The sequence below is a fragment of the Hippoglossus hippoglossus genome, chromosome 13 (genome assembly GCF_009819705.1).
Source record: "Hippoglossus hippoglossus isolate fHipHip1 chromosome 13, fHipHip1.pri, whole genome shotgun sequence".
NCBI lineage: Eukaryota > Metazoa > Chordata > Actinopteri > Pleuronectiformes > Pleuronectidae > Hippoglossus > Hippoglossus hippoglossus.
The window spans coordinates 13,391,596-13,410,203 of NC_047163.1; the positions used below are offsets into that span (position 1 = coordinate 13,391,596).

The 18,608-nt window shown below is 40.3% G+C and overlaps 1 protein-coding gene across 1 annotated transcript in view; it reads right to left on the minus strand.

Moving 5' to 3' along the window:
- Positions 1-18,608, minus strand: part of pafah1b1a (platelet-activating factor acetylhydrolase 1b, regulatory subunit 1a) — a 32,269-nt gene that overhangs the window by 5,499 nt on the left and 8,162 nt on the right. The window contains exons 3-8 of the mRNA XM_034604021.1: positions 9,810-9,894; positions 7,401-7,475; positions 6,939-7,145; positions 3,443-3,611; positions 1,752-1,854; positions 1,387-1,615 (exon numbers count right to left, since the gene is read on the minus strand). Coding sequence (XP_034459912.1) covers positions 1,387-1,615; positions 1,752-1,854; positions 3,443-3,611; positions 6,939-7,145; positions 7,401-7,475; positions 9,810-9,894 — 868 coding nt within the window. The remainder of the gene's footprint in view (positions 1-1,386; positions 1,616-1,751; positions 1,855-3,442; positions 3,612-6,938; positions 7,146-7,400; positions 7,476-9,809; positions 9,895-18,608) is intronic.

Genomic DNA, 18,608 nt, shown 5'->3' on the forward strand with positions numbered 1-18,608 from the left:
TTCCAAGAAAAGGCAAATAAGACTAATTAATAACAAAGAAAACAGTTTGTTGCAGCTTTACACAGGTTAGAACAGGGTAACTGCTACAAGGGAAATATTGTTTTAATCTGATAAAGCTACAATTGGACACACAAAGTCACAAGGCATGACGAGGGAGCGTGGGTTGACTTAAGGCCATGCAGATATTCGCTTTTGTGTGTGCACACACACGCACCTCATTTGAGTCGGCTTATTCACATGGCTGTTGGAGCAGTGACGTATAAGACCAACTGACATGGTTACGCATGTAGAGGGACACATTCTGCATCATCTGACACTGAGAAATCCAGAGTGAATGAGCGAACACATCAAATAGCTTTGTTTGCCTTGAAGAGGTGTGATTATTTCACATAAAAGGTGCAAGGTCTCTGAAGAGCAGCATCAGCGACAAATGAAACATCCAAACAGACTCAAAACTGACTTTACTGGTTATATCCACACGCCATCATTGTACCCTTCATATGTATGGGTATGTGTTAATTTTTTAATCTTCAACCAATGGAGATTCAGAGTTGATCCGAATTATTCTTTAAATGACCTGAGTGGCTTAAGCTTGGTTTATGTTCGTTGTTCCTGTCTTTGCGCATCAGAACTGGCATAATTTATGCGTGGTGTTGTCTGCAAACACGTCCACCTTTACAAACATCTGTATGACACCTGAGGGAGCAGAGATATTCCCAGATGGCTCCTGGAGGGAGATTGAGGTGGCATTCTGCAGGAAACTGGAATTAAAAAACATGACGGGTTTGTCAAAGCAAAAGTGTGCACAAGCCCAGGGTGCTCCTGGAGGAAAGAAGCCGATGACTGTTCTGTTTATGACATCTATCATTTAGGAGAAGACTAGACTGAATCAAGTGCCTCAAGGGTGAGTATGGAAGGGAAAGCCATCATGTCAATGTCACAGTTGGCGCGCGCAATGACCAATCCATCAAGCATATCTGCGGCTTTAGAATTGTTGATATCAGTGATTTATTGACAATTTGTTTACTTGTGAGATTTAGTTTCACTCCAGGATTCATAAGCTCCATCACCATGCTCAGTGTGTGAGATAGTTGCACAGTAATGATTGCTTGATTGCTCCTCTTGTTCACTAGTCAGTTATTGTCTCATTTGGGCCAGTCTTGAAAATATCTTTCTAGTTTCACCAATTTCTCATCAGACAGTTACAACACTGCTTATACTGCTCAGATACCAAACATAAGGTGAGTTGACATATTAGCTACTGGGTCAATCAGGAAAGATAGGGGAAAAAGTCCTTGCGCTGAACACTACAGTGCAACGCCCCTGAAACCTTCCAGACCTGAGAAAAATTAGGAGAAATTAGTAAAGGTCTGAGCGGTTCTCTACCTCAGAGCCTGTGGCTTCTTGGATGGTGGGGTGGGCGCTCTCTGGTGCCCAGGAGATGCACTCCACCACGTGTTCGTGCTCACGCAGTTCAGCCTTGCAGTCTTTCGAAGCCACAACCCAAACACGCACTGTCTGGTCATTTGAACAGCTGGCGATCAGTGTGCCGTCCTGGTTTGGCCGCACCATACGGACCCACTCTCTGTGGCCTGTGAAGGTCTTCACACAGTATCTAACAAGCACATAACAATAAAATAAGTTCATCCAGTTGTCAGAGTAGATGTGATTCATGAGTCACAACATCAACCTTAAGAAAAAAAACAGTGGTTTTCAAGGATGGTTAAAGGGTGTTTTGGGATTCTGCGTACCCAGTTGCCACCTCCCACATTTTTATGGTTTTGTCCCTCGAGGCAGAAACAATGTGATCTCCATTGGGCATGATGGCTACAGACGAAACATTGTGGTCATGTCCTGAAAAACAGAAAAGACAAAATAAGATCTTAGACAATTATAAACACTGAGCAACACAAGCCCATTTCAAGCTAGATTAGATGTAATTGTATAATTTCAGACGGAAACACTTCATCTCTTTAGTCTCCTCTTCTTTATCTAGAAATCATACTCAAAATTCAGCAACACTTTTTCTTAACATATTTGGCCACCAACAGCTCCAAAAACGATGGGTTTGGTTGTAATTAGCCAATTAAATGACAATTTAGGCAGCCAAGTTACTGAGGTCTATGCTGTTCCACGGAGAATAAGAGATGGTTAATTACCAGGCGCTGGGCCATATTTAAGCTGCTAAACAGAAGAAGACAACAGTAAGTATACGCTAAAAGGCCAGCTTAACTCTCTGTGTGTGTGTGTGTGTGTGTGTGTGTGTGTGTGTGTGTAAATGCCATCAAGCTATAATAACGGCTATCTGGTGCTGAAGAGGATAATTAAACTGCTGTCCAAATCGGCACTAATCTACTTCACAAGTTGGCCCAGTTAATTTTTTTCAGATATAAAAAAGGAGGAGTAAATAAAAAACAAGAAAAGGCTGAGTAGATGAATTAGAAGTGAATTGAGATGAGGTAAAGAGAAGGATGGAGGGGAAACGGTGGGGAACAAATGAAGACAACGGGCACGGTTAAATCAAAGGTTTCAGACAATGATCTCTGCATTTACATGTTTTTTTTCTGTGTGAATGCAGCTCATCTGTTTGAGAATGTGTGCCAGCAGCCTACTCCCTCATTTACAACAGACAACCAGGTAAATCTCTACAAAAAGCAGGATTTACAACTCCAGCTAGAATTAAACAAAAATTACAGGGCCATTTTTATTATTTAAGTAGGCTCATTTAATTCATTGCTATTCATTCACGTCTGCTTCACAGTCAGACATTAGTGATTAAGACACAGCAGCACTTTGTGGGGGGGGACCTACATGTGCAGAAGACTCATACTGTTTAGGCTGCTGTTGGCTTGTTAGTATGGGGGGGGGGGGGGGGGTGACATCTCTCAGTTTCAAAAAGGAAATACAAATTATTCATACTGGGGTGCCGAACATCAGCAAGGCCTGAGGGCAGATGTAGAATATGTTGCCATCATACATTTGAAAATTAGGATGTAAAAGAGGGAAATGTCTGCCCCAGGACGCTTTCATTGATGGCATGACCAATGGTGGAGGAGAAAAAGAATATAAATAGGCTCATCAAAAACCTGAGCCAATTCTTCACCATTTAAATGACTGTAAATGATTAGATTTTAAGCAGTGATGGGTCAAAGCGCCTGTAGGGAGTATACTGTGGAGCGAGACACATGATAAAGCAGTCCATTTGTCAGAGCTGGCCATGATATCTGAGCATAGGGTGCAGTGAATTGGAGCAGATTGAGGCTTATAAGCAGAATCAAATGTGATAATGAACAGTATTTACACCACCTGAGCCCTGCCTACAGTCACATGCTACATTTACACAGCAATGACGTGGAAAACATACCAGAAAATGTCCATGATGACGAGAAATAAAAGTCATCATTTGAATTTATTGAAAAATTTAACATTTTTATCTTCTTACCGTGCATGGTCCTGATGCATTCAAAGCCTTGAAAATCCCAAAGCTTGATAGTCATGTCAGCAGAGCAGGATGCTAGCAGTTTTCCTGTCAGGTCAAAAGAGATGTCCTGCACCGAATCTGTGTGGCCTTTCAGTGTGCGTTCAAAGTCTCCTGTTTCATAGTCCCAAACCTGGAGAAGAGAAACATTCACGTATTATCTTAAGAGGAACTGACCAGTTTTTCACTAACCACAGTCTGTATGTCACTGACTAGAGTGTGCTGTTAATTTTTAAATTAATCCTTTTCCAGAACCCAGCAAAGCCCAGAGTGTCAGATCATCTGTGACTCCAAGTTAGGTAATGTGTCAGCTGAGCAACCCTGAAGCCAAAACAAACTGAGGAGACAGAAGCAGGCTGCTCAAGGAAGAAGTCACATTTCAGTGCTCACATTGACCAACACTGTCGGCATTAAAAACACTGCCATTACCTTTGTCTTCAGAGCTCACACAGGCCTCACACACTCTTTTTACATATTGAATTAGGGAATCCATGATGCATTACTGATGCTAATGGCACTTATGGCAGGGATGCATGTTCCAAGATATATATAGTTAGAACTGATAAAAGCCATGAGACAGTTCATTATGCTGAGTACAGTGAAGCCAGTTGCAGTAAAGACAGAAAACGTGAACTGTAATAATTCAGATTTATAGCCTGAGAAAGCTTCTGCATCTCTCTAGCTTTCAAGCAGACGGTTTGTCATGGAGGGATAAACCCTTCGTGGTCCATCTCGAGGAGTGGGAGATTTTGAGCAGACGGTGACATGAGAACCCCACCCTCTCCTCCCTCCCCCTGGTCCTTCTGCCTGCCCCCCCAAGGAAGCTACAGACAGTGCAGATGGTGATGTGTGTGTACAGGGATTTATCCAAGAGAAGATCAATGCAGTTTATGTGTTCTGAGCTACACCTGGTCTAACAGTCTACACGTGAACAGTGTACAATAGCAGCCTCTACCCCAACCATCATCAATTAACTACCTGTATCCCAACACTGATGATTTTCTTCTCCTCAGGATATTATTTAAGTATCTTTTCCAGACAATCTCAGGGGGAAATGCCTTGGATCGTGTTCATTCAATGGCCAAAAGTAAAACAAACAGTCACTTCGGATACAACTAACAGTTATTTTCTGTATTGATAAATCTGACTTGTTTACTCTATTAAAAATAGTGTAATGTCATTCATACTTTCTCAGAGCCAGATGGCTTAAGGTTGTTTTATTGACATTCAATTTAATGGCATATGACGAAGAAAAGACTTTACATTTTAGAAGCTGGGACCAGAAAACGTTTTTGCATAGAAAATGTCTAAAACAATTAATATTTTGTCAAATGTTAAATGGATTAATTTTATGCTGATTGACTGGTCGTAAAATAAATTAACCATATCAGCTTTTGACTATTCGCTGCTGCAGCTTCTGTAACAGGGTGAATGTGCCAATTGCCACTGATTGTTTAAGGCAAACAAAGCAACCTTTCCTATCAATAAAAAAAAAGGAAAAAACAAAAGAGGTGGCATGAACACAAAGTCAGACTGACTGAACGACATGAAATGGCTTTTAGTCTGAATATCAGGCACTGCCATGAGGTGGAAAGCGGATGAGCTTCTAAGTCTGTGCTTTTCAGCATAAAGAGCACAAGGTCGACTCCCCAGTTAAAAATTTAACAGAGCTGCTCAGGAGGAGAAAAAGTGGGACACAGGGGGAGTTAGGCCAGGCCACAGAGAGACGAGCCAGCTAGGAGTGAGGTGCAAGAAAGCAGGGCTGAATTTTAAATTTGGGCCCATGCCTGCCTCCTCCTGCTGAGGGATGGATGTCTCTGATGGTAGGTAGTCATGGTGGGGCAGCTGAAGCTTTAAGTGGAAGATTAATGAGGCGGTGTGCTGGGTGGGTGGGGTGCAGAGGGAGGAGGGGAGGTGTGAGGTTGGAAGAGGAAGATGATGCCAAAACATAGAGAGGAATCCCTGCTGTGTGGGTGTAGCAGAGGAGGAGATGAACAAGTGTCTCTTATTGTCTGATGAATAATATATGGAGGACAAACAGCTCAGCAGAGTATTGGCATTGTACAGCAGGGCAAGGGAGGGACGCTGGCGAAAATATAGCCCTGAGACAGACCATGGAGTTAAAATCTAAGGAAACAGAGATAACAGAGACATGTTTGTGTAGATCAGGGCGTGTCTGGAAGAGTGAAGCTTCATAGATGGACGGGAGGAGGAGGAGAGAGGGGCGGCATTCAACAGAATGAGCACAAGCTGCCACCAAGCTAGCACTAAATTAGAAAATATTTAACTGAATCTTAGTATTGTAACGTGAGGAGGGGGTGTGAACACAAACACTGACAGTGCAGCCTGCAGTCGTCTCCTGCAGGAAGCTCTGAAATCAGACAGCTGATAAATCTATATTTGAAATAATAATGCAAGTGCAATCTTATGTTTGACTTTTCTCAAGTATAAATACCTGCTTTAGTCAAAACATCTCCAATTAAAAAATGTGCATACTAAATATAATTGGTGCTGAGCCACACCTGTACTTTCTGTGTGAACTGGGAGTGGAAGGCATCATAGACTGAAAAATTGAATTTTACAAATACTATTCAAAAATTGTCTCTCAGCAAATTAGGTTAACTGGATTTAAATATATTATTTTTTTAATCCAAAAACACTCAAGATATACTGTGCAATATACATTAGTGACAATGTCATATGACCAAGTGCAGTACTCAAACCTGCCTACCACACGTTTCATCAACATCAATTTTATGTTCTCACCAGTTAAATGCTTTACTTAATGAATACATTAATTCTACAACCAGCTCTGCAACACATGACAGCCTCTGTGATCTCAGCTTGATACCAATATTATTGTTATTACCATTAATAACAAATCTGCTGTCAGTATTGACTCGAGTATGAATTAGTCTAAAGCAAGGTACAGCACAGCAAAGCACAAAGTGTAATATTATACTAATTCTTTAATCACTACCAAACACAATTTAATTTCTTTATAATGATGCTTCCAATGAGTAAATACATGTGTACAGTGAATAATATCCTAAAACCCAAGAAGTAACATAAGGATGGCAGCTGCTTTTTATCCCTGGAATACTGAAAGGTTTGAAGCTCTTCATTGAGGGTTATCATCAAGTTTCCATTTTCTACTGTGACTTTGGAATCCTTGAAGTGTACACAAAGTACACACAGTACATGGTTATGAAATGGAAACAAACATTAACAGACACACAGAACAGACCAGGGTTATCTTATCATGTGCAAAGGAGCACAGTCCAGCAGGTTTTATTTCTGAATACACCAGTGATTGCACATATTCAATCCCAGAGGAAAAACCTGAGTCAAATCACCAACTGCAGCTTTGTTTAGGAAACCTGCAGCCCTCAGCAGCAAATATCATTTAAGACACAATCTAAATAAATGAATAAATTGTCATTGTCTAACCAGCACTGACCTTTATTGTGGCGTCCTCAGAAGCCGACACCATGACACTGAAGACTGGGTGGAAGATGACGCGGGTGACCGGACTGCGGTGCCCACTCAGCGCATACCTTTCTGGTGGGCGTGGGATCCACTCTTTGGGGTCACGCTTCTGACTGACGGGTCCTCCCAGGGTGATCTCCTCTTTAGCTTCATTCAGTTTGGATTCAAGCTCCATCACCTGTCCAGAGCCAACAGGTATGAGTTAGCAGTGTAGGGGCAGAAAATAAGATGAACATTTTACATTGTACCGTGGAGGAAATAAAGGGGTTAAGTTTGCTTGCGTCTGTTAATGTGTAATACTTTTGGTTAAAACAGTCGAGTTAATGCTTTCCATGGTACATTTCCTACAGTGGATTCAGCAGTAATGTTGTGAACCATTCACAAGACTATAATTCCCACAACCATTCTTTGAGGAGGAAAAGGCCCCACAAACCTTCTTTTGTAATCTGATGACTGAGGTCCATTTCTTTTCCAAAAGGCCAGCATACTTCTTATCCAACTCTTCATTCTGTGGAGAAAAGAGTGGGGGGTTGTTAAAATATCAGCAAACATGCAAAGAAAGCCAATCAAAGTTGTGGGCTCAGCATAATCTGTGAGACCCGTGGGAGGGGGGCCAGCTGGGGTGGCATGTTGAAGTCTTTGGCTCTAGTAAGAACGAACAGGGAATTATTTACACACCAGTCACAAGCCAACCCTGACTACCAGACACCGCCAACCTAGTGTAGGACACACACACACACATGCATACACGCCACTAACACACACACATAAATACACACCCTAGTCCTAATCCCTCTCACACAGGCTAATCTTCTGCAGACAAGGAAGACTTAGGCAGTTTACAGCCACACACACAGTACCAGAGGCAGCAGTGGAAGTTAACTTGTGGCAGTCCTGGCAGACAGAAGCCTGCAGGATAATACCACAAGCTGGCTGCTAACTTTTACGTAACGGACCTCATGGCACTCACAGTTTGAATCTTACTGCCAAGAAACAAACAAAACAATGTGGAGGGATGTCTACTCTGTCACTACATTCAAACTCAAATTAATGCTGAGGCTTCGGCTAACCATTATTTTGATTTTCAATTCAGCTACCAATTATTTTCTTGATTTATTAACAGTTTGCTATAAAGGAAAACAGTCAAATACAACCATCACCATTTCCAAGAGCCTGCAGTGACAGACTCAAATTGCATTCGTTAAACAACAATCTAATATTACACGCGGAGCTGCAACGCTAAGATGACTTATAAATTAGTTGTTCAGAAAAAAAGTACTGGATTTTGAAAATCAATCGATAGAAAAAAATAAAGAAATTTGATGGTTTCCAGCTGTCCAAATTGGAAAATTTATTGGATGTATCACTGTTCCAGAATTGTTACGCCCCCTATGCACACAGATTGATATTTCTATTATTGGAGTTGTTTATTATTATTATTATTATCATCATCTCACACATACCATCTTCTGTAATTGCATTAGATGTATATGCAATGACACCATAAATAACTTGCATTAAAAAAAGAGGAATAAAATGGTGATTACAATGAGCTCAACTGACATAAATACATCGTAAAAGAGTCTGTAGTGTTTCTCTTCCTGGAACAGTTTTTAGATGAAAAATAAAAAAGGACCTTTTCCCTAGATGTGATTAAATTAAAAAAGGTAAAAACACTCAAATTAAATGAAATTTCACTTTATTCAAAAAATATCTAACCGATATAAATGTTATGATGGTACCGTGTGTGTGCCCATGCTTTGAGGCTATTAATAACTATGAAAGCATCAAAAATCCCCATTGACAGAAAGCCATGAGTGTCAGTGAGGTAGAAAATTAGTGTTTTCACTCCAATTTCACAACTAGCTCGACCTGGATGCCTATAAACAACAAGAGGTGATTCCTTCGACTATAACATGAGGTGTATGAAAAGACAAAGACATGAACTGAGGCAAATGGAGTAGAAAGAGAATGGGGAAACCCAGTTTGAACAAGTCTGCCGTCATCTAATCTACCATCTGCCTAGACACTATGCCCATTACACCAACACACACAGAAGGACAGAAACACGAGACAAGGACACACAAAATGGCAAGTGCCAGGCTTCACTGCAGCCTGCCAGCCTATCAGCAGTGTTAAATAAATCTGTGTGTGCAAGCAGGTATGTATATATTCTTCCACAGGGCAATTTAAAACTAGAGCATTGAGGGGGGTGGGGTGTCACGTGAAGGCAAGGTGAAAGAAGAGGCGCTGCAGAGAGGGAGGGTGGAAAATGAGATTTCCATTCACAATTTGGCTTTGTTATAGGGTATATCAAGTTTCAAAATACAATGATTAGGAGGTGTAAGTGCAGACTTCCATTTTAAAGGATGATGGTAGCTGTTCACATCTATATTGGATTAACAGTGAGAGAATAATTTTTTTCTCAAGTAGATTCAACTATATCTTTATTATTGAGGACAATATTTTACTTACATGTGGGGAGTAGAATATGAAGAACATTTCACAGTAAAATGATATCACTGAGGTACACTCACTGTCCACTTTATTAGGTACATCTGTACCTATTTATTAGGTACATCTATACCTAATACAGTGTATCTTCACGATATTCAAATACAGCAAAGTGTAATTTTATCAGAAAGCAAAGATAAGCAGGGAAACAGTAGCACAGCTTAAAGCGTAATGGAACACACCACGATAATTGGGGGCAGGTGCTCCCAGTCACACTTGTGAACATATTGACTCAAATGAGAAATTTAGTGGAAATCAAGGCATATTGTTGGTATAAATTGGTCTGATTGACGGTGAGGATGTACGTGTCCACCATTAATCTACTCACATTATCTAATTCCGCCTCCTTCTTGAAAGTGGAATATGCCTCTTCATATCCATTGGAACGTAGATAATCGGCTATCGCTCGATTTCTGAAACAGACAAAGGGAACCCGTAATTAGTTCTCCTGATTAGCAGACGTGATAGTTGTTTAACTGGCACGAGAGAAACGAGGTGAAGACTGAAGTTGTATTCAACGCTGTGAAACAAAGACACAAATTAGCATGTTCAGGAAACGTGTCAGACAGATGTAATTTTAACATGTTTTTCACACATTCAGAATGTTTTAACGCTTTAAGCCACATAATTAAAATGCTCTGCATGCATAAAATCAGTCTGACACACACACACACACACACACACACACACACACACACACACACACACACACACACACACACACACACACACACACACACACACACACACACACACACACACACACACACACACACACACACACACACACACACACACACACACACACTGCTGCAGGCAAATTATAGTAAGGGATGACTCCCTATGGTGTAGATATGGGCAAAATGAGATTCATTGTACATGCTACCGTCACCAACATACACACAGAGACAAATCATTGGGTAGCAGGATAATCGTCTGTTAACTGAAGGAACGACTGGCTACTGATGGTCCAGTTTGTCTCCTTCTCAGGCATCCATTTGCAGACAAACACATGCAAAAGACACTTGACCTTGCAGAAAGCCAACACTAAAGATTGTGGGGATGGCAGCAGCGTTGTGTCACTGTCCTTATACTTTCAATTTCTGCTGAGATGTTTAGATAGGACAGACAATAGACCAGACAGTCAGAGCTGAAGGCAAGAACAGAGGACAATACCTTCACTCTTCCTGTTTTGTCTCCTGATTTTTCTATTAGAAAATTTCACACACTTACAATACACATCAACACCTAACAAACACATTATCTCACAGTTAAACTTAATTTGAATAAGCAATTGGCAGTAAAGTATTTATTTTAAAAACAACTCTTCTGAACACCTCTTTTCTCCAGGACCGAATTTTGTTCATCTTCGCACCTTCAGTTTTCTCTACTGAATACCAGACTTGGCAATAACTGACTTAAAAATACAAAAACATGACTAAAGGAACACAAACACTGAATTCATGAATGTCTGATATAAATGCAATTTTCCTTTAATAGTAATACAATATTTCCCTGATTCCAGCCCTCCTGTGTGTGTGCACAGCGATCCCCACCATTAATGCCAGGAGACGCTAGACAAGCTGTCAGGCAGCAGTGCTTTGAGGTGCCAATATGAAGGGGGTGGGGGGTACAATCTGTCAGCCCAGCCTGTGCCCCCTGTGCCCTTTTGGTCAGCGTTGAGCACTGAAACCCCCGTCTCCGTCTGCCCACCTGAAGCCCAGTGACAACACAAGCAGACCTTATTACAGCTCAAGGTTAGTAAGAGGTTATCTGCTTCTCTGACAGCGTGCCTGCTGGACATCTACAAAACTAGTGGGGAGGGCTGAGGTGGGCTAGCCTGTCTGAAACAAATGAGGCAGAAAGTTTGATGTGGTGTGGGTGTGTCAGTAGATCTGCATGACCCAAACCCAACAACCTTTACCAGAGCACCTGAGTATCAGGAAGACAAACAGAGATCCAAAACACCTACATGCCCCACAGTCTGAAATGTTACTACTTAGTTGTCTAACTCATAATTGACATAAGTTGGTGTTGATTGTGAAATGAAAAACTTTGTTAAATTAGGAACTAATGTAATGAGAGCTCAAATGGGTTCACCTGCAGCAGTGGCAGCTGGAGCAATTTATTTTCAGTAGCACTTTATTTATGCAGATTCAGGGATTTTTAAGTGTTCTTGCATAATGTTTACAACCAAGTTATTTAGCCATTTAAAGCAACAATTAGTTGATTAAAAAAAAACTTTTAGTCAACAATTTAGATACATTTTGTGCTGAATATCTTGTGGGTTTTTAAACTACTAAATAATACTACATGTTTAAATACGCACAATACCAATTTTGCTTGGATATGAGTAACTGTGCAAAGAATTCTCTAACTTTGTGCATTTTGAAAAATATTAATGTAGGCCTGTCACGATAACATTATGTTGGACGTTATATTGTCCCAAAAATTATTTTATGAATTGCCTCGCGGGCCGTATCAAACAATCTTGCAGGCTGCATACGGACATTCCCCGACCCTGGACTAAATGATTCACCCTAACTCCAACACAATAAAAAAAAAATATAGTAGTAGATTCGTTAATAATGGAAAATAACCACAAAGCAAAGTCAATCAAACTGGCCAAAATTTTAAATAAGTCAAAATGGACAATTTGCACTCAAAAGAGTAGTCCTCAATATCAACACAGAGGATCCACCACTCCTACTGAACCCCACTTTACAGTGGATGTGCGAGGGTAAGGCAGTTTTCAATACGTGGTGGAGCCCTCAAATACTGTGAGGAAATGAGAGGAAGACAGTGGAAAAGAGGGAGATGTGTATCAATGCCGACAGAGAAAGAGCAACCCGGCTGGTTTCCATGGTTACCAGTAGCCCAAAGCTAGATGATGAGATGGGTAGATAGTGAGAAAGAGGGCAGGGTGAATACATGGACAGAGGACAGAGAGAAGAGAGGGAGAGTGGTAAACTCAGTCTGCTTCAATGCTTCTGCTTCACTTAAAATCATACTCATGTTATGAGGTGCAAGATATCTTGTAGGAGGGTCTCACATGGGTTAAATCAGTGCTGTGGTTGGTCAGACCTCAACAATAATCCCTTGATGGAGTGACACAGAGAGACGAGGTCGAGCACAGGGAGGTATGAATGACCTCATCGTTCTGAGAAGAGAGGTGAGTCACACATCCAGCATGTCTGCATCACTTCCTGCCAGTTCCTACTCTATGATCATATACTTTCACATCATTGTGGAGATGAGTAACTTACTGAGCATCCACCCACTATCAGACTTCCCTACTTTTTGGTAAATGTGGTCAGATATGTTTAAAAGTGCAGTTATAGCATGATAAACTGAACCTAAGTTATTCTGTTTCAATGGCCACTGGATTGTTGAAATAACCCGTCTAACCCATGTTTACAATTTTTATTACATGTTTTTAATATGGTACAGCTTAAAGAATAAACGTGAATGTTAAGATTACAAGTTGAATGGGTCATACTTGCTCTCCAGTAGGATGTTCTATGACAACAAACTGCAAACTGATGTGAAAAAAAAAATCATCTGTTACAGCCCTAGTTAAAGGCAATTCTTGTGAAGATAATAGTAAAAAAAGAGAGACAGGCTAGCTACCTCAGTTTTCTGATAAATGCTGACAAACAACTATAGGGCTACTACAAATTGTTGGAGTACTGATTAATGGAGGGGGTTTTGTACTTTTTTTTTTAGATTGTACAATCCTTTATCATAGAAAATGTTGGAATAATAACATCACAAAGCAGTCATGTCCAGTATCTTTAAAAAACAAACAAAACAATACACGTCATAGCGAAATGTGTGGTTGCCCAGGTCTGAATATTGGAGGTTCATATATACGTTAATGCCCCCAAAAAATAGATGTATTAACTAACTGAGCAGACATGACTAAGCCAGTAAACGCTCTTGTTAAGGCACAGATTATGGTTCTTTTAACTGAGGACACATTATTTACACAGCAGAGACAGCAGAGGAATAAAGCACACGGGACTACAGCACTCCCATCAGCAACAGACTCTCTCTAATTAATCTGAGCTGAAGAGCAATTTTGCTTGTCTGGCCAGGCCGCTGACCTGCGCCGTATATTTGTCAACTGGTAAAAACCTTACAGGAGTATTTTATAGAGCTGACAATGTATAGACCCGTTCAATCTTTCAATACCACAGATGAATGTTTTATAGGAAGCATCTTATGTATGAACTCTGAAAGATCCCTAAGCACATATAAAATGCACCTTCCTCTACATCATTTCAAGTCATATCAGTATAAGCATGCATCACTGTCAACAGTTTTTTGTGAGCAGGTTGGTCACACCCTTAGACATGTTGCGTTTGAAAACAAGTGTACTACCTCCTCTAAATGAGGCTTAAGATTTCCTGTTGGCCCCGCCTGTCCTACAAAAGCTTACAAAGGCTGCACCAGAGGTTGTTCTCTAAAATGATAATCACTGAGCAAACACCAGGGACAACAGGCCATTGCTGTGTGGTGACATAACCACTGTCACTGCTGAGTATATGTACTCATGGCAACTCTGCTAAAGAAAAATACTACATCTAATTTCATGTTCCTTTATGCTGATCCTCAGGTAAAGACTGTGCTAAAATGGCAAAGTATGGAACTCCATTTCAGGACTAAAACAGACATGCAGCTTTACACTGATATTTTTGTCATGCATCATGTGTGAACAAAAGCAACACTCCCACCTAAGTCTTTCAGCTCTCATTTCAAGAGCTAAAAGGCAGGAGGTCTTTTTTAGTATTGTATCATCAAAAGCTCTGCAATTTAGCCAAAGCACAAATTTTGGGAGAATTGATGAAAAGCCTCAAAAATCATAGGAGCATCTTTCCCAGCTTGACAACTGAAAGAACAACAAGATCTCAGTACTACAACTCAGTCCAACAAAGCAACTGATGAAGTAGCACATCAACAGTATGAGAAATACCAGAGAGTCAAGTCATTACAAACCATCTCTTTTTTTACATTGAGCAAAAAACACAACACTAGGTTTAATTAATCAATGTGAAAATAACAAGGGACAAATTCAGTACATTCAGCGTATTTCTCCGTCTGAACAGCTGAGTACTAAACAGCTGATAAAGTCTGAGGGAGAACTTGTTACCAATGACATTCCACAAAAATCATATGACAGGATTGCATAATTGCCCTGCTTCCGCTGGATGTCAGTGAAAAGTTTAACCAATTCACTATTTATTTTTCTTGACTGATGAGGAGCCCCAGGTCTTCGTAAGTGAGACATCAAGCTTGACACCTAAAGGCAATGACCACCAATTTTAACCATATAATTAATCACAATCATTTTAAAGAGAAAACCTGGTTTATCTATGGAAGTTTCTGTTCTTTACTTGATTCCCAACTTTCATGCATCACAAAGCCTCTTTCAATGTGAAACAGGTAGGCTGTGGAGGAAAAGAAGTCTCTGCTTCCATATAAATTAAGAGCGCTGCAGTAGGGATCATCTCTTAATCCCAAAGAAACCTTTAAAGAGGGAATCTTCCCCCATCTGAGATCCACAGGAGAGTAAAATCCATTCACTATCAGGCTATTCACCTACTATTCCTCATTATGGAGAATGTGCTGTGTGTCTTCAAAAATCAGCATGGGGCAGAAAAACCAGCTGTCTGGTCTATACACCAACATGTCCAATGTTCATGTAATTTAAGCTTATAAAAACAAAGGATAACAGAGAGACGGAGCACAGATTCGAGACTAGACTTCCTATCCCAGACAGGATTTTATTTCTAAATCATTTCTCCTGAGGTAGTAATCTTTTTAAATATCTCTGGTAGCAGTAATTATATTGTGGACGGTGCTGCAAATGAGAAGGACACATTTTTGACATGATGGATTTGAGAGATTTTATCGTCGTGATGAAACATACGACAGAAAACTGACAATCTCAAACTGCACAACAGAAAAGTAATGAGAATATTTTTTATCTTTTCAGTTATTTGAAAAGAGAGGATTTGCAGCCTCTTCATATCTTCAGCATGCATGCATAATTGTGAACTGAATATTTAGGTTCTAAGGGCTTTTTTTCTAATTGTAATAGAACATAAAAAGTGCAACATTTTTGGTTTTAAACATCCAGTGGGTTACTCATCTTCCCAAAGAATGTGGAATGATTGATATGGGATGATGGGTCCAGGACTCACTCTGTAACAATGCCAGTCCATCTGTGTTAGTCCCGAGGCAAAATCAAATCTGTATTGCCAATAGACCCCCTGCAGTTGCACCCAGGCAAGTTTAGTACACTGAGTACAAATGCAGAGATTCTGGGACAAAAACATGCAACAAAATGTAGCATCAACAGATAAATTATATTTTAATCATAATCACAATTTGAACATGTACAATAAACACATCTGAAACACGATTACAGTGGAAAGCACAAAGGCAAAAAGAGGACCAGGGAGAAGTGGACGTTTTACTCTAGGTCACAATAATTGTGCTTGTAGCACTTTAAATGCAATCATAACCATTGCATTTATGATTGCATTTAAAGTCAGTGAGAGTCCTTTATCACACCACCTGTTCAACAAGCTTTTGACACAGAGACACAATATTTGCTCAAGAGACTATTTGTTTTTTGTAATCCTGTTCAAATTTGTATTCCTAATAAAAATAACAAGAACCAATAAGAACATCAATAAAGACCTGGATAAGGTGTGCTTTATTGATAAGATGAGATAAGGATCACATTATATGGCTGCACCCTGATGAGAAAAGCCACAACGTCTCATTATTGGAAACTTATTAAGCCAGAAACGCAAGGAAAACCCTTAATTCATACACTCGACATGGGCACATTTGCCTTATCAGATGGAGCCCTGGATGCCATGCATTCACACCACGAGACCCAGCTAGCTGTCAGGTACCATCAGACACACAATGGCTGCGGAAGACTTAGAAGTGTGACTGTACATTTCAGTAGTTATTCATGTATCGCAAGTCATATCATCATCACAATACTGAAAAATGTTGTCGCTCATCACAGATTTTTCTCATGTCATGCAGACCTAATACAAACAAATTGCATCTGCATGCAGCCCCCACCCCTGAGAAGACACCAGTCACAGCCAACCACTACATTGCTACTACACATAGAGATGGCCTTTAAACCACAATTCTGACCCTAAAAATGTAAACTGATGATCTCAATGACAGCTGCAAAAAGTTATGTTGGACGCCAACTGATTTAAGAAGAAACTAAATCAAGATCAACGAGTAATGATATGTATCATTATCTGGACAGGACATTACCTAATCCTCTATTTGGTATGAGCTTTTATTCAAATCATACAGCCTGAGTTGTAACCACGATAATAGGATCTTTATAGCCTTGTGTAAATAAATAAAAACAATGAGCTTTAAATTTTTGTGGACAAATACATTGTTTTTCAAGAATTAGCCTCAAAGTGTATCAGCAGCTACTGCTTTGCATTCAATAATTTCCGTGGACCAATTTCACTTCCTCCGTTGTTCATCATAATCCATAACCAACTTTTAAAGAATCTCTATTTGGATCGCTGGGAAATATAAAAAAGTCAGGAGAACAACGTGACATTACAAAAGAAGCTGAAGTTCAAGCTTTACATAATTCAGCTTATTTGAGTGTGAAGGAATATTATAAGACTAGTAAATACATACGAATGAAACAGATGCTCTTAACCACTCTAACCTCGTCATGTCATGGCTTTGACTGAGTGAATTCAAACAGCTTTCATCATAGCTTGTTTAGGTCACCTTTATGTCCTCTGAATGGCCGAGGTCTCGACATCTAATCTTTTGATCCATCACATTCACAGCCAGGGGGCAATGGAAAAAGGACAAAATCACATGAGCAAGCTTGTAGCCTAAGACATGGAGGAGGCTGAGGGGATTTTCTTTGTAAAGCAAAGATAATGTTCAAAAGCAAGGACCAATCTGCACACGGCTGCCTCCAGGTCTTTCAGGGGGAGCTGATAGTTTGTGCTCTGTGTCTATTTATAATGCACACCGGCGGGGACGAGTCCCCTGACCCAGGAAAGAAACACAAATGTGCTTTTCATTCGCTATGTACATAAAAATAGAGCTGTTATGAAGATGCTCTAACAGCTACAGCATCTGACTGTGGTGCTGACAAAATAGCATCGGTTTAGGGACAGGCTAGTTCCCTTTTCAGACAATAAAAACAAGGAAAAACCATTTTCAAGTATATAATTAATAAAATATATAGATAAACTCGAAGGGCACTTGGAGGGAGCATATCTTTGCCATGGCTAAGGCCCTATCTCACCATGTTTAAGTGGGGGGGAAAAAACCTGGATCCATCCATTTATCTGGATCCACTAGTAAATCATATGGATTCTTCCTTGGATCATGCCCCATCACTTTTATGGAAAACATTTCAGTAGTTTGAGTTATACTGCATAATATGACATTAATGATGACAACCTCCTTTACTTTCCAAGTAATAAAAATCAAATGCCAACATCGCTCTGATGTTGAACCACACTTTGAGAAAGAAAGAAGGGGGCCCAATGAAAAATAAATGCAGCACGCAGCTCTACAATGAAATACAAATTCTCATTAAAAAAAATAATAATCTAGTGGTCAGTGTTAGTATTTGCATCAGTGGCCACAAATAATATAAAAATGTATGGGAAACACAAAATGTCAGTTCATTAACACTGTGGGACTTCAGCTGAGTAGGCGGTCCTTCAATGTGGCCCAGGATGCATTTGCATGTGATGCCAAATGTGCCCCAAACACCTTCTAATGTGGTCCAAGTCTGTGATCGGTTTTCTTCAGTGTGTCTTTGGTGTGTTTACACCTGACCACTTGAGATCAGATCACTCAATGTGTGAATACTAGGTCTGAACAAGGTCTTAAGGACACTTCATGCTAACTAACTCAATGAGAGGTGGAATGCAACAGATGCTTGAATGTGACTCAAGTGTCCAACACCAGCTTCCTGTAAACTATGGGGCCAGAGACTTGTGGGGGGGGGGGGGGCTGGCAGCTTCCTCTGAATGGCAAATAGCATGAAAGATTAGCATTCCAATGGACCTCTCCATACCAACAGTCCCCTCCC